The sequence below is a fragment of the Nicotiana tabacum genome, chromosome 19, assembly GCF_000715075.1.
Source record: "Nicotiana tabacum cultivar K326 chromosome 19, ASM71507v2, whole genome shotgun sequence".
Classification (NCBI taxonomy): Eukaryota; Viridiplantae; Streptophyta; class Magnoliopsida; order Solanales; family Solanaceae; genus Nicotiana; species Nicotiana tabacum.
The window spans coordinates 28,785,607-28,803,131 of NC_134098.1; the positions used below are offsets into that span (position 1 = coordinate 28,785,607).

General features: G+C 35.1%; 1 protein-coding gene across 1 annotated transcript; it reads right to left on the reverse strand.

The window, feature by feature from the left end:
- Positions 1 to 236: 236 nt before the first annotated feature.
- Positions 237 to 4,050, reverse strand: LOC107769028 (uncharacterized). Its single transcript, XM_016588204.2, has 4 exons — positions 3,571 to 4,050; positions 2,658 to 2,879; positions 999 to 1,088; positions 237 to 574 (listed from the first exon to the last, which is right to left on the reverse strand). Exons 1-4 carry the CDS (start codon positions 3,910 to 3,912, stop codon positions 344 to 346), a joined length of 885 nt encoding a protein of 294 aa, XP_016443690.1. The 5' UTR covers positions 3,913 to 4,050; the 3' UTR covers positions 237 to 343.
- Between the last annotated feature and the right edge of the window lie 13,475 nt (positions 4,051 to 17,525).

Below are 17,525 nucleotides of genomic sequence, written 5' to 3' on the forward strand. Positions count from 1 at the left end.
ATGAGATAAACGAGAATTACTCAAAGGACCTAATCCACGATCAAGTACGCAAAGCAATTTATACAATTAAGTTTAATTTTCTTCCCCATAAAATAAAGCACAAACACAAAGTACATACTAAGATAATATTATGATTACTTTGTCAAAACATCATGTATACAGAAGGTATATGGCAAACGAAATTTTCAAGTGAAAAGGGGAGATTACGGTAAGGATAGTAATCCAAAAGATACCTATTTGTACCCAAAATATGAGCTGTATGCCCTCTTTGCATATAGGTTAACTGCATAATCTTTTCCGTATATTCTACTACATACAAAAAAAGTTTAAGGGAGAAAAAGGTTTAAAGAGAAACAGGCTTAGATCTATTGGAGGCTTTGGTAGCCAATGTTACAAGAAACTCTCTATAGTCTCCTTGAGGAATACTTTCACAAATGGCAGTTTTAAGATCAACTCCATATTTCTTGTCGAAGGCCACTTGAATATCTTCCATGTCAACCTCTGCCCTACTTACCATTATTCTGATCAATGCTCCTTTATCCCTTGTTGTTCCCTTTAAGCATTCATACACCATCTGTGCAATACTCAACTCCATTCGTTTAGTTAATGACATTCCTCATTTTGTTTTCATTTTTTACTTTATATAGAATGATAAGTGGTAAATTCAAGGTGGTCAAGTCAGAGACAAGAGTCCCAAGAATTTGAGAAATTTGCGACTACATGCAGAATAGACATTAATGTTGAGAGCACTAATACCCATTGCTGAGTTAAAATAGGATGCCATCATTCATCAAGGGTGTGGAATCATGGTTGAAATTCTTGCACTCTTAAACATAAATATTTTATTTTAAAAAACAAGTGTTTATCCCCTTTAGTGGTCCCACATTAGTCTAAACTTTTGGATACTGATGAAGGGCTAAACAGAATAAAGTTGGAAATAGTTTTTTCTACAAATAGGAGGTGACTCCATCAAAGCATATGAATGAATGAAAAACTACCTGAGAAAAATACTTTGTGGGGCTGCAGATGTATTTGACTACTGCTTCCAGTGCTTCCTCCAAGTCTCCACATTTTCCAAATTTCAAATACTACAATAAAGCTTTGTTAACAAGGAAATATCGACAAGTAAAAAGAAAACAGAATTCCCAAAATGATTACTAAAACTAACAATGTGAAATTAGTAAAAGAAAAGGAACTTAAACTCTTGAAATCTTCCTTTCCACTGTTAAAGTTTACATATTAAACACAATTGCAAAAACTCATTATCTTCTTAGACCTACTTACTCATTATCTATTCATCCCTGCCTATTTATGCAACCTAAGGAAAGGAAAACTGCCTGGACCATTTCTTGCTTGGTATGCAAAATGGAAAATCAATATATCTCTCTCTAGGGTCCACATATTGTTTCTCCAAAACAAAAACACTTATTGAAGTTGTCCCCCTGTTCTCTTTTTAAACCAAACACAGAAATTTATTGACTTTGTTTGGAAACTAAGGGAATAGTAACATTGTTGGTTCTTCTAATTCAAGATTAGAGATCTCACTTTTTATGAATGGTTACATGTAAATATTTTTTGAATGACCTAATCCTTTAAACCATGGTTGTATATAAGCTAAGCTCTTTTTATTTATCTCTCTTGTCAGGTTTTTGTTTTTCTTTGTGCCGGACCTTATCTACTTATTACTGTTAGTGCTTTGCACCTACTCTCTGGTTCTTATGTTGCTGTCATTACTTCTGTTTTCTGTCGATAGTACTGATATATTGTCTCTCTTTTGAGCCGAGGGTCTTCCGGAAACAGCATCTCTATCCCCGGGTAGGGGTAAGGTATGCATACACTCTACCCTCCCCAGACCCCACTTGTGAAATTTTACTGGGTTGTTGTTGTTGTTGTCTCTTGTCTTGATTTCTATTAAAGAGAATATAGCTCTCGTTTGGCTATAGATTTTGCTAAGTTTTTTTCAAAACAAATTTGGCAAAACATGGTTGTTTATAGATTTTATCCATGTTTTGACACATTTTGAAAACAAAATTTTCAAATCCCAAAACTAGCACTAGAACTATTTTTGCCCAAAATATTACTGTTTGATTTTTTAACAATTTTAAAAGTTACCCCAAACTTTTGTATTTTATAAAAAAACTATCATCTATTATGACCCAACTAATTACTATCATTTTCCTTTGGACTGATGGATCTTGTAATATTATTACAATTTGACGAATTATAGTAGCTAGTAATTGTGTTATTAGCAGTTGATATTAAAATATCAAGTTATGGTTTTAGGATAGTGTACTATGTAGTTAATTATAAAAATGATAATTTTGTGCCAAACTTATCTATCTTCAGGACTATGATTTGTGATAATGATAATGAATGACATCGATGAAGGTTCTGCATATACAGGATTAGCAAGTTTGTTTGTTTGGTATTGCTGAATATTTTTGATAGTTTTTAGAACTTATGAGTATAAGTCACATTTCATGTTTTTTCTACAAACACAAAAAGTGAAATATATTTTTAAAAATTATGTCCAAACAGATTTTCATCTTCAAACCAAACTTTACCCAAATCAGAGTTTTAAAATAAATTTGGGAAACTATGGTCAAACGCTGGCATAGTAAAAAGTCTGGGAAAAGGAAGCAGTAGAAGAGACTTACTTTAGCATAACTATGGCCATAAATGTGTTTATAGCTAGAAAAGGTGAGTTTGAGCTGTGGAATGCTTCTTTTACTGAGAATCTCCAAGACAACAGCTTCATCAACAGTGACACCTGTTCTTCCCTCCCCTGTTTGGTATAATCTCCTTGCATCACACTTGCCTATGTGTTGGCTAATATCAGCATTGTGTGCTTTGTGTGATGCTGATAATGCCATTAGTATCTACCAAAAAAATACAATAATTAAAAATCATCATAAATTTTTGAACCCAAAGAAGATTAAAGTTAAAAAAGTCTCTTTATAAATTTCCAAAAAAAGATGTTGCTAAAGAGGTTGGAATAATAATCATAAACCACTGTGCATCGCATACAGAGCAATCTGTTAGCTAAAGCTTTGCGTGCTTCGGGTGTTGCTGATAATGTAGTCCCCTACACTACTACCAACCAAATCAATCCATACATGGATGCAAAAAGAAAGAAAGAATATCATAATTTTAAGAAGAAAAACAAATGTTCCCAGAGGAATGAAAAATGACTTTTCTGAACCAAAAATCTGGAAAAAATAAATCATCATAAATTGGTCACAATTTTTTGCAAAAAGTTATTAAAAAAGAACGAAATAAAAGGGGCTATGAAAACAAATTTTCACCATACACGGAGCAAAACCTGAATGTTCCAAGCAAATCAGAAGAAGAAAAGAGGTGGGCGATTTTGTTTTTGTTTTTTTTCCTCTTCTGAGATATTGAAATGAGCATCAGAAATGGCACCCAAAAAAACATCGAAAAGAAACATAAAAAGGTTAAAAACAAAAAGGAACAAAAAGAAGAAGGATCGAGTGGAATCTCTTGATAAGCCCCTATCTTCTAGTATAATGTCTGATAAGCCAAAAGAAAAGAGGGAATTGTTTTTCTTACTTTTTGACAAGGATGAGGAGGTTCAATGGAGGAAATGTCATTGTCCAAATGTCTTCTAAACTTTGTCAAATAAGCTTGTCGAATCAGAGTAACATGGCTAGATTTTCTACAGGTAAATATCTCCATTAAAGCTCTGTAATTGACCTCATTCTCCTCTAATGCTTCCCTTGCCACATCTGCATCACGCTGGTGCGGATTTTGCAACAACATGGCCAACCCCAAAGCTGCCATTGATGATGATGAAGTATTACTATTACTATTAGTAGAAGATGAAATTAGTGGATCATTTCTGTGGATGCTATTTTGGAAACCGAGAAAAGGATCTTCTCCATACAACTCCATGTATTTATCTTTTGATTTTGTGGCGTTGGTTGGTGTTTAGAGCAGCTACAACTTGGATCAAGTGGTTCTTTAGCTCACAACAACTGTGAAGCTCTTGGCAAATAGTTTAACACATTTCGCTTGATAATGACATTTTATTTTTGTTGGTGTAGTGGATTTGTGAAAAGGAGTCAACTAAGGTGAATGGACTAAATGGGATAACATACTTGGACACCACGGAAAAGATAGCTAGCACTCCAACTACCTTTTCTTTTTGTTTTTCTGTTTTTTCCTTTCTTTCTTTCTGGATCAATTTGATTTTTGTGTGCACTCAAATATTTTTATCAAATGTTTGTTACTTACCTTTCACTAGCATATATGATATAGGAGTATATGGAATAACATTGTCTAGACAGATGGAAATAAATTGTTTACTAAGTAATGTTTTTTGTTTCTACTTGCATATCTAACCTTCTATAATTTTCATCAACTTCATTAATAGTTCGACTACACTAGTAAGTGCGTAGGTGGAATTTCTTTAATTATTTTTTTACTCTTTGTATTTTAAGTTGGGGTGGGACCATGAATAGTATTCCCTCCTTTCAATTTTATAGAATTTTTTATCCACTTAATCCTTTTTTAACTATTATTTAAAAAAAGCATCATTTATTGTTTATTCCATAAATAACACTTTTTTTTCATTATTAGCATATTACAAAAATTAAGCCTAACATTCATCTTCTTCACTCCATTTTTTAAAATCTGATGCATATGTGAATGCCACCTAAATTCAAGATGTAATTGATTTATACGTCTTTTATACTTTGTATATCAAGTATCACTTTAATTCAAAATGTATTTTTATGTATATAATTTTTGTATATTTATTTGTGAAGTGCCATCTTATTTTAAGATGTATTTTTAATGTATATTTCAAATATATTTTATATGTCAAGTGCCATTTTAATTCAGGATGTATTTTTTATATATATGTTTTTTGTATATTTATATGCCATCTTAATTAAATTTAAGATATATTATTTTATATATATTTCACATGTCTAAGTGTCATCTTAATTGAAGATCTATTTTTTATGTATATTTTTTGTATATTTTATATGTGTTAATTCAATATATATATATTTTGTATATATTAATATTTTTTATATACGTTTTGTATATATTAACGTATATTATTATCGAAGTAAGATCTTTATGTTAAGAAAGGAAGAAAGAAGGAAGAGAAAGATAATTAAAAAGAAAACAAATGGAACAAATTTAGAAAATATATTGGCTTCGGCAGAAAATAAAATTAAGAAGATGAAGAAAAAGAAGGAAAGCTAATAGATAAAGAGAAAAAAAGGCATGATTTTTGTACAAAGAATTATTGACTTTCCATTCAAATTGCTTATGTTTAGAGATTAATAATTAATATTCCTATTTTAATGGAACTGTGTGCTACAAATATAAATATTTTCCTGCCACAATTGTAATATTGGATTTCATGCTACGAATTTGTTATATTTCTTTTAAATTGTGACAGTTATGTAAAGTTCCCCAATTTATATGAATATTTTTGCTTTTCGAAATTCAAACTATGTAAACTTTGACCAGTATTTTAAAATGCATTTTTCATCATGTTGATATGAGAAGAATTGCAGTACATTTCGTATAAATTTTTAGTATCTTTTAATTTTTAAATATTTAGTTAACCTTAATCCAATTTAGCTTCAAAAATTAATCAAATTGATTCTCAAAAAGCAAAAACGTTCCCATAAATTAAAACTGGGGAGTAATGAATAACAAATTAGAAGATGGTGAGAAAGTTTTGATGACATTGAAATGTTACACCTAAGTTATGCATGGGGAGACAGAGAAGAAGATACTTCCCTAAATTAAGTGGCAAGTGGCAAGTGGCAAGTAGGAAATTAAAGCCCATTTTCTTGAAAACTTTGAGTTAGTGAAAGTAACTAACGCAAATTCGAAAGGAATCTCAGTACGTGTGATTAAGCGTTTAATGTGGATTGTAGGAGTAGGTAATCCTTTTCGCCTTTAGATAGTCTAAGTTTTCCATCATTTGCTGCTTGAACCTTTTCCTAATGCTAATTTACATCTTAGTTAATGAGCTAGAAAGTCTATTTTAATTTGACCGATTGCTATGATTACTTCTGCAATTTACATAAATTTCATTAAAAGACCTTGACAAGAACGTAGGACAATTTTTTTGTAAAGTAAATGTATAACTTTTACCGTAATTTGGTTGATACAAGGAATTATAACGTAGTTATTGTTTATGTAGTGGTTAGTAATGAGGAGATTTCTATACATGAATTAGTTAATTTTGAAGGGTATTTTTTCTTTAAATATTTAATTCCCGCATTATTAATATACATATTATTATTCTATATTTTATTCTGCATAAAATAATACACAAATTTCAATTAACTTAATTCGGATATATTATTTAATACTGACAATCAAATTCTGCAATAGTTAATGCAACGATTAATTTCCTTAGGCAACCAACTAAATATTATATTATCTTATACTAAAATAAATTAATTCAACACATCAACCAAATGATCTCTTAGAATATATAATTTTTCAAGTCATTCTTTACATATTGTCCATACTTTTTGGTGTGCGCAAGGATTGAGAAAATGTGGTCATGCATAATTCCAATCGAGCTTTTTCTATGTTTTTCTTGTTATATGCCACAAAAGTTTAATCTTCATAAATAAAAATGTGAAGATAGTTGTGCAACATGGGCCAAGGGAAGAGGAGGATTTGCTGTTTGTGTAGGGAAAGTGGGATAAACTGTAAAAGCTGAAAGCTTGCTGTGAAAATTGGGCAGAAAATGATGTGCCACAAGTTTTGTATTTCTGCGCAAAGTGTCTTTCCTCTGTGTTTTTGTCTTCTAGTGAAGGCTCCGTTGGTTTCTTAGTAGACAATGAGTCTGAACTCCTCTACTTTTTGCTTAACTTTCTCCTAAAGCTATTCCAATTCTACTGTTTGGCTGTTTTTCCTCTTCCTTTTTGTTTCTTGTTTTCCTAGTAAACAATGAATTTGAACTCCACCTCAATATGTTGTCAAAAGATGAAGACATAAGATGTTATATTGTGCTTACTTTTTTGGTCAAGGACTCAAGGCTCAAAAGGAAAAAGATGGCTATCCTCTCTATTTCAAATTAAATGAGATATTTTTCTTTTTAATCTAATTTAAAATAAATTATACATTTCTAAATTTAAAAATAGTTCAATTTTAAACTCTTCATTTTATCAATTTTACCGTTAATGAAAAGTTTTTATAATCACACAAATGTCATGGCCCCACAAAACTTTTATCCTTTAAGCTTTTAAGATCACAAATTTTAAAAAAAAAAAAATTTAAAAATTTCGTATCAAGTCAAACTATCTCGTCTAAATTAAAAATAAAAGATTATTATATTTTGGTGTAAAGGTGACTCCTCTCGTGGTTCCCTGTCAGAAAAGCAAAATTATGCAAGGAAACCATATGAAGACCAATCAATTGCAGACACGTCAGCTTTTGCAAAAGTTTTGTGGGTCCACAAGTTAGACGCCATTAGTCTTATTTTTCTACGTGATTTGCTTTGAGTTGAAACGACAAATTAATTAAGGTGTGTCTAATATCTTGTGGACGTCGTGAATATGTTGCTTGTGACCAACAATCCGTGTAATAACAAGCAGTGCATGATAATTGTATATTTTGCCATCAATTTGTGTGATTTCACCAAAATTTTCCTTTTCAAAATGTTTTCATATAAACGAATTGAAGAATCTTTGTACTCAAATTATCTTATCATCTCGTCATAGGTCGATTGAATGAGTAAGAAACAATGCTACATAATCAATGATCCATAAAGTGTTGAAGATAAAACCAAAAATTCTGTTAAAGACAACATAATAGCTAAAGCTTAGCAAATTAAATATTACCCAAGCCAAAGCTACCTTGAAAATCTTAAATGTTTTGATCGATTTGTTCAAGAAATGGAGTGCAGTGAATTCATGTAAGTTTACATAATTACCCCCGGTTGTTTTACTTTCTCAATTGCACCCTCAAACTTTGTGGGGTCCTATAACCCTTTGTATTTGTTCAAAGTATAATAAATATCTCCTTTTGAGATGACATGGCACCTTTAGTATTTTGCACACAATCACAGCGAGTGAGAAGTAAAAATTTGCCCAAATTCTGGTTATTTCTCCATTTTTCTATTTTTTTCCTTTACTTCTTCTTTTTTTCCTTTGCACCCACTTTCTGGTAATTTCCCCATTTTCATGTTTCTTTTTTCTCCATTTCTCTTTCTTCTTCTTAGAAGGTTGTAGCTCCATTAGTCTTTATTTGAGATCACTATTTCAATATCCTTGATTACGGAAAGGACTAAAAGTGACGAACGAAATGCTCGGTTTTGAAGAACCGAACTTAAATTATCGAAGGAGATTGCGGTACCTATTTTTAAAGTTCAAAAATCAAATCTGGAGTACAAATTCGGGTTACTTATTGATTTTTTGGTTAGATTTTGAAGATTTAGAACTGCAAATTTTAAACTCCATTGCGGGTTCTTCGAAAGTCCGTTACAGATGGTTCGAATCCTTATATTTAAATATGATTGGCTATTTGTGGGATTTGATATTTGATGTTAGATTTTGAGGTTATATTGATTTGAAGGTCTGAAACTTGATAAATATTCATGTCATTGTGAGCACCTAATGTTTTACCATGAATTTTTCAATCACTTTTTAGTATGTAAATATATTTTAAGTATAATCTATATATTTTAGCTCTTATTTCACCTTTTATAGTTATTACTTAAGAAAATTATATCTCACCCATCTCACCAATACCTCACTTCCACCACTTACTTTACCCCTTTTCCCCCAACTCCCTCGTGTCACTTAGCACACATCTTACAACCAACATAATTATTCCCTCACAACTCACACTCCTCACTCTTCCTCTTTAACAACTCTCACTCTCACTCTTCCTCTTTAACAACTTGCACTCCTACTCTCTTACTTATATAAAAACACTTAGACACAAGCTTTTAGATCATCTTTTGGAGTTGCTTGAACACACACGAGAAAGAGAGGGAAAATAGAAATAGAGAGAGGAAAAACAGAGGAAAAAAAGGCTGCCTTCTTCTTTGCTTTAGCTTTCATCTCCATAGAGCAAGACCAAAATATTTCTGCCATGAAACTATCACAAAACCATTAAAATACCTTTAAAATAGCTTCAAATTCCAACCCAAACAACCTCTGTAAAAGAGTTCCAAAAATGCAGCAAAGTCCCGATTTCGTTTTCTCATGTTGTACGGGGTTCCAATCGTTGGTTCCGGTTGAAGTTGCCGGCAAATATTTCGTTTAAAATTAACAAGCTGCTGTAATTCGAGTTGAGATCTATCTATACAAAGGTCTTTTTTCTCTTTATTTTACTGATTTAATTGATACTTTATTTTGATTAGTCTAGCTAAAAGCTTTCAACTGTTTCGTTGCTTAAATCTCCCAAATATGAATGTTGGGTGTTTGTTTTGTTTGCTGAATCTAGAGAAGAAGAGATATAAAATTCCACCTTATTCATCGTTAAATGCATAAAATTGGTTTCTATTTGTACATGTGAAAGTTTTAATATCTTTTCTCTTTTTTGATGAGCATGAATAACTAGTTTAATTCCTTTTCGTGGGCTCATAGATATTATAATGAATTAGCAATGTTAAAGAATAAGTTTGGTGGCAGTGATGAATTTAGAATTGCAAAAGATATCCTTAGATTCTTAGTTGCTTTTAAACTTTGATAAGTTATGGGATTTGAGCTATTAAAGAACGAAGAATTTTTATATAGTAAATATGTTTGATGAAATATTGAGCAAACATGATTTTGAATCGTTGTTTGGATCTGATAGTGTGTTTTGAGTTGATATTGTTTAACGAAGGCTTAGTGAAAATATTTTATTAATTTGTAATTGAATAGAAAAGTCGTTGTAAGTTCATTTGATATTGGGCAATGGGATTTCTGACTTTTATTTTTCATTGAATAAAATAGAATATGAGACCTTTAAGATTTTTGGCTAAAATAAATCATCTGTCAGGCCATAGTTTCCATAAACTCTTGGCCTTACAATAATCTCAAAGTTTAGGAAAAATAATGAACACTGTTAGAGTACTTTAGGCGTGCTTTTAATTAGTTTATCGCGGTTATGTATACGTTCGCATGACATAATTGTGATTTTCAAACTTAAAACCGAAGTATGTATTCGCGCAACTTTGGCCAAAACAATCTTAATATAATAAAAATGCTATTAATTGTGTACACGTACGCGTGACATAATTTTGGCACAATAAACAAAACGGATTCACACACGTGATTCGTTTCAAAGATAATTTTATATTTTAATAATTAAAAGCGGATAGATAAAATATGAAAACCAATAAATCACAGTTTATCCAAAATTAATTCAAGCCAAGTTGTAGTCAATAAAGTGACCGTGCTGGAACCACGGGACTTGGGAAATGCCTTACACCTTCTCCCCGGTCAACAGAATTCCTTACCCTAACTTTGTTTTCGCACACCAATAATAAAAGAGTCAAATCTTTCTTTTAATAGGGATTCAAATAAAAGGTGACTTGGAACACCCAAAAATCAAATTCCAAGTGACGACTCTAAACAATAAAATAATCCCTACTTCAAAAATATCACTAATTGAAAAAACTTTTTAACTCACAATAATCCATAAAACACATTATCTTTTTGGGAATAAAAGGGGGTGTGACAGCTCTGGGGACTTCAAGAATTCGAGCTTGTACATTAACTTTATTTGACTTTATTAATTTTTGTATATATTGTGATTTATTTAGGCCTAATATGCTACGTGTCCACTTTTTACCGCTTTGATATTGTTGAACTGTACATATAAATTGTCTTCTCACGCACCCCCTATGAGTATTCTGAATATAACCCTGGAAATCGCGGATACGCACCCCATTCTTTTTTGAGATAAAGCCGGTGGGCTTGGGCTCCCGGTGAAGGATTATTAGTCACCCATGTTTAAGAATGGGGAGGGTCTAGTAGTTAAGCCGAAGAAGTATTGCTCCGGTACGCTACTCTTTCCCAACTCGAGTTGCTCGCTCGTTTTATGGCCAGTTTAGATATACCTCATCCCCTAGAATTTTTAAAATCTAGAAGAACAAGCAACATGCCTGATTATCCCTAGTAGGATCATTTTGTTGCATCATATGTATTTGACTTAGCGAAGCTCAGCACAGGGGTCGGGTCCGTATAAGACAAGTATCCTTTTTGAGACCATCATGTTCACTTATGTGCTACTTGATACATCATTTGGAAGGGATTCTCACATTGTTGACCGGCTTTAGAAAATTAGTTGAGCGGAATTAAAAAAAAAAAATCATTCCTCCCGATTTTGTACAAATAATTCGTTAAAAAAAAGAAGTTATTTTTTCTTCACCTTTTACCGTTTTGCCCTCGTATTCAGTTGTTTTTGTCGGAACAAGCCTTAAAGCCTTCTTCAGAAGTGCCGAAGGTTTGTTTTCGTAAAGATAGCCAATCCAACTATTGTCATTCGTTTTTACCATCGTTTGGTTGTTTTTGCTAAAATCGCCTTAAAACCTTCCTCGGAGGGTGTCGAAGGGCTGTTTTCATAAAAATAGTCATTTTATCATATTTTATCGTGTTGCCTTTATTTTTCCGGGTGAGTCAACTTTAATACTACTTTCGAAGTACCAAATGGTTGTTTTCATAAAATAATATATATATATATATATATATATATATATATATATATATATATAAATAATTTTTTCTTGTGTTTACTCGCTTATCCATGTGTCCGGATGTTACTACCTTAGTACTTTTCTTGGAGGTACTGAAGAACCATTTTTATAAAAATGACCGTCTTGTCCCCTTTGTCACCTTCTATCATTTTGTCTTTTGTCCGGTTGTTTTTATTTTTTGTTTCCTCTGCAAGATACCTAGTAATCCTCCTAAAGTTTGGTTTTTTTCCCCATAATACGTTGACTTGTTATCTTATCCGAAAGTCTGCTTAATGTCATTTATAAAGGAACGATATGGATTCAGTCAGTGGAAGACTGGACAAAAAGTCGAGAAATAAAGAAAAGCACTCACCGTTTAAGATTATCGACAAAGTACCTAGTTTGTTGAAGCGTTGGTGGAACAACATGGATGGTTTTGATCAAGGAAAGATCAAAGATCATTTGAAAAACTTGATAAATATTATGGAGATCGAGCCCAAACGAGAACTCGTCGAGGCTTTGGTTTATTTCAGGGACCGAAGAATAATGTGTTTACTCTCAATGGGTTTGAGATGACTCCCACCTTGGAGGAATTTGCTGAATATACAGATTTGGGGCATAAAACCCGAAAAAGAGACTTTTGGATCCCAGGGATGTTACCGCTACAAAGTTCCTTGAGTAGATGAATATCAACCACACCGAAACAGCACATGGTGCAAGGGAAGGCCCGCCTAGATTTCTTGTATGATAGGTACGGACATGAAGGGGGATTCTCAGAATATGGGACAAAGCTCGTTAACAAACAAAACCAACACACATGGCGAGATCATGGACGGAAAGAATTCATTGTAGCTTTCTTAGGTTGTATGGTTTTCCCAAGAGAGGATCGGAAGATCAACATTAAGCTATTTGGGATAGTCACTGCCATGATGAAAAGAAATGATTCCTCCATTCTTCCTATGGTGTTAGCAGATACCTTCCGTGCTTTGACCAGGTACTGGGAAGGAAATGGTTTCTTTGAAGGTTGCAATCTACTACTCCAGATGTGGTTAATGGATCATCTTTTCCGTCGTCCTTATCAGGTAGATCACCGTACTTGTTGGGGTAATCATGTTCGCCAGTATAATGTTAGATTGAAAAGCGAGCTAGAGATTCGTAGATTTCTAGAAAGTGTCCAGGACTGGAAAGAATATCTTCACTCATTAACAGATGATCATATCGCATTGAATTATCCTTGGTTTTTCGCAGAATATGTCATCTACAATTCATCTTGTTATCCATTTCTGATCTTGATGGGGCTTTGGGGTTATCATCCATATGCTCCCATAAGAGTTCTACGTCAGTTGTGCCACAAACAGATAGTGCCCCCGGTAGAGACTATGAAAAATTTTATTTGGGAAGCAACATCAGAGGATCCCATTCGTGAAGCTTATGCTCAGCGTGTTTGGAATGGCACCAAGATGCTAGAGCGAGACACAATGGTGGCAAATCGAGAGCGAGGTGAACTGAATCCTTCTTATCTTGAGTGATTCCATAATCAAGATGTTCTTGCAAATAGACCAAGGATAATTGTGAAGAGCACCGTAGGGTGGGAGGCTGAGGTTCGAAACAAAGTTGTGTTGGCTACGGAAGAGATGAAAAGAGATTATGAAACTGCCTTGGGAGCGCTACAAGAGGAACTCGGCATCGTTAAAATGAATAGGGATCTGCAGTATGAGGCTTTTGCGAAAGAGAAAGCTCAGTGGGCATGAGAGAGAAAAGCACTCGAGGCCCAAAATCGGCAGAAGAATTTAGTCACGACTGCTCAACAACAAAAAGAAAGAGAAGCCTAGTTCAGGCTAGTTCGTGATCATGAGCGCAGAAGTTTTGCTCCGCTAATCTAAGGTCTAAGGGATCGTTTAGAAGGTGTTGAGTCAAGTAAGGAAGGCCAAAGAACCGAGTTTGAAATAGAAAGACATCACTACCAAAGTATGATCAATCTGTTAGAGGAAGAGTCCCTATAAATTTGGCGCCAGAGAGATATGGCCTTGGAGCGCGAGCATGATGCGCTGGATCTAGCTGAGACCCGTGGTCAGCAAAATTAAGACTTGCATTTGGCTCAGGAACGCATTAAGAGAAAGATCCTTGAGGTAGCCACATACACCTTCCGAGCATGCAGGAGTTGCCAAGGAATGACGCTTGAGCATTTTGCAGAAGTATCATTGAACGTCGCCCATCACATATCTGCAGATTTAGAGAGGATATACCGCGATGTTGGTCAACCACAGGAATAAGTGCCTTGACTACAGTGATGCCGCTGGATTCGCCCGCATAAAATCAAAGTCTACCTTTTAGTTGGCAGTCTACTTTGATTGTTCTTTTGTTGTCTTTGAGTCTGTAAGAGTATTTTGGTATTTTGAGTCTTGTTGCTTTGACGTTTTTCTATTTGAGTTGAGTCTGGTCTTGTTTAAATGTTTGTTTATGTAATTTTTACTTTTAGTCTTGTACCAAAAACGAATTGAATTAATGAAATTTTTTTAATTTTTTTTGTTTTCGTAAAATTTGAAATTGAACCAAAAAGATTTTTGTCTTCGTAAATATATTTTTTAATTTTTTTAAAAAGAAATTCGTCATGTCCCTGAACTACGTAATGATCTGATTCATGCGGCGACATGATACGTAGGCAACCCACAAAAGGTTCGATCAAAATATTTTTTAATTATTCTAAGATGAGGGATCAAAATGAGGCGCGAGTGAAAAGAAAGAAGGGAGAGAAGAAAATAAGAGCGTCAATAAGAAGCAACCTGATAAGCCGGAATAAAACATGAAGCCTTCCAAAAGCATGTTAGAAATTGTGATAATATTACGAGCATGGCATATTACGTGTGAGTCATATCTATAAATTGCGTAACCCTAACATGTTTGTTGTCTCTTATATAGTAAGCTTAAGGTGGTTGGTTTGTGGTGAAACTGGCAACACATCATTACTTCACCAGATCTAAGGGAACGGTAGTAATGACTAACAATGATGAAATCGAGTTGGTCAGTGACAACCCCCAGGGTCAGTCAGTTGAGCAAGAGTCAGAGGAAATAAGAAGATTGAGACAGCAATTGTCTGATGTATATCAAGCTTGGGTTTTCCGTCATCCTCCACCCCAGGGTCCCTCAGAGGGAACTTCCACCGTACCCATGGCTACTCAACCACTACTCCATGAAACGAGCGATCACATTCTACCACTAGTGTATGTGCCAAACTACAACCTCTATGCTTTCCCTGGTACCTCTAATGTGCGACCTCCAGTCGCACCGGTCAGGAACACCCCTCTCGTCGTGTCTGGTGCACCGGTATATACAATCCCGCCACCACCTCCTGTGACGAGGCCAAACAACTTGCCACCATCTCATGCTTATAATGGCCAATACTGCTCTCCAAATATGGCTTTCAGGGTCTCGGCTCCATATAATCAGACTCTTCAGTACGAGTCACTAGTGAAAAATGAAAAACCTACCAAGACGGTTGAGACGGATGAGCTGGCCACGAAAATGAAAAGTCTTGAACAAAACATAAAAGAATATACAAGGACTAGGTGGTCACAAAAGTGTTTCATTCGGTGATCTATGCATGTTCACTCACATCCATTTTCCCCCAGGGTTCAAGAGCCAAAATTTGAGAAATATGATAGACACGACGACCCTATCGCCCACTTGAAAAGGTACTACAACCAGCTGAGGGGTGCAGGTGGAAACGAAGAATTGTTGATGGCTTATTTTGGGGAAAGTCTTGTGGGGGTAGCCTCCGAATGGTTCATTGACCAAGATATCTCTCACTGGCATGTCTGGGATGATATGTCCCAAGCCTTTGTCAAACAAATCCAGTACAACATTGATATTGAACCAGATCGTAATTCCCTGTCCAACATGAAGAAAAAGCCGATTGAAAGCTTTAGAGAGTATGCCATCAAGTGGAGGGAACAAACGGCTAGAGTTAAGCCACCCATGGATAACCACGAGTTGATCACTATTTTTCTGGAGGCTCAAGAGCCTGATTACTTTCAGAACATGATGTCCGCGATAGGTAGACCTTTTGCAAAAGTAATTAAAATAGGGAAGATGGTCGAAAATAGCCTCAAGACTAGCAGAATTGTAAGTCAAGCTGCTCTCAAAGCCACCACCCAGGCAATCCAAAATGGGTCGGGAAGTTTGGAAAATAGAAAGAAGATACAAAAAGGGTCCATGATGACCTCGGGATCCAGGGAAGTTCAAAGAGGGGCATCACACCCTTATGTGCAAGTTCAGCAGGGGCAATCCAGCTACCCTCAACATTATTATCCCCCGCCAATTCCTCAATACTCTGTGGGCCCACCGTAATATACAATGTTTAATGCTCGGCCTCCCAATCAATAGGTATGGGTACCAACTCCAAGGATCCCCCGACCTCAACAAAAAAAAAATTTGGCACCCTACAATGCTCATCCCAGGTAGGATTATGGTCGAGAGCAGAGGCTGGTGGAAAACTTCACTCCATTGGTTGAATCATACTCGTCTGTTCGAGAAGTTGAAGCAGATGGGCGTGATTGGACCCATCGCTCCCCACCATATGTATCCCGATTCATATGGATTTCAAGCAAATGCTAGATGTGAATATCATTCAGGTGCCCCGAGGCATAGCACTGATGACTGTTGGACTCTAAAAAGAGCCATAGAAAGACTCATCACTGAAAAGTTGATTGTGGTAACGAATGGGGAAGACCCTCCTAAAGTGACAAACAACCCATTGCCAGCACATAATGATGTTCATTTTGTGGGAATGATTGGACGAGATCAAGAATACAAGCTGGTTGGTCGAGCAGAAATGACAGTGGGAATGATTCAAAAAGAAACAAGACTGGAAGTAAGTCCAAGCCGAGATGTGTCGTTAATTGTGAAAGGAGCCCAGAGCTCAGAGAAGGCAACTTTATTTGTTCCAAGAATATCGAGGTTGGAAGTTCGATCCAATGTTCTAAGCCCAAAGTTATATGTCCTTGGAGGTCACCCCATCACAAGGCAGAATTAGGGTGGTACGAAGGGTATAACAGAGCCGATCATAATTAAGCCTACCATACAACCCCATGTGACAAACACGAAAATCATTCCTTGGAACTACAACAAAATTGTGGTGACCTACAAAGGCAAGGAAATCATAGAAGAAGTGGGGGGAAACTGGAGGTTTGACTCGATCGGGGAGGTGTTACTCTCCTGAAGAGTTTAGGAAGGCCAAGCAAATCAGAGAAGGCCAAATGTCAATAAAGAAACCAGTCACTGAAGAGGAGGCAGAAGAGTTTTTGAAAAAGATGAAAGTTCAGGATTACTCAATCATTGACTACTTGAGAAAGACTACTGCCCAAATCTCTATGTTTTCTCTGCTCATACACTCAGAAGAGCATGCCCGTGTACTAATCAAGATCCTGAACGAGACACATGTCTCAGAGAAGACTATCGTGAATCAATTAGAGAAGATGGCCAGCAAATATTTTGAGGTAAATAGAATCTCATTTACTGATGATGAACTCCCTGAGGAGGGAGCCGGGCACAATAGGGCTTTGCACCTGACTGTCAAATATGAAGGGCATTATGTAAAGCGAGTCATAGTTGACGGAGGCTCGAGTGTAGATGTATGCCCTCTCTTTACCTTGCAAAGAATGAAAAATCAATACAGACAGAATCCGACCTAGCAATGTTCGCATCCGGGCTTTTGATGGCTCAGCGAGAGATACCATTAGGGAGATCAACCTCACCATGACGATTGGGCCGGTTGATTTTGAAATTGTCTTCCAAGTAGTGAACACGAAAACTTCTTATAATTTTCTTCTTGGAAGGCCATGGATCCATATGGCTC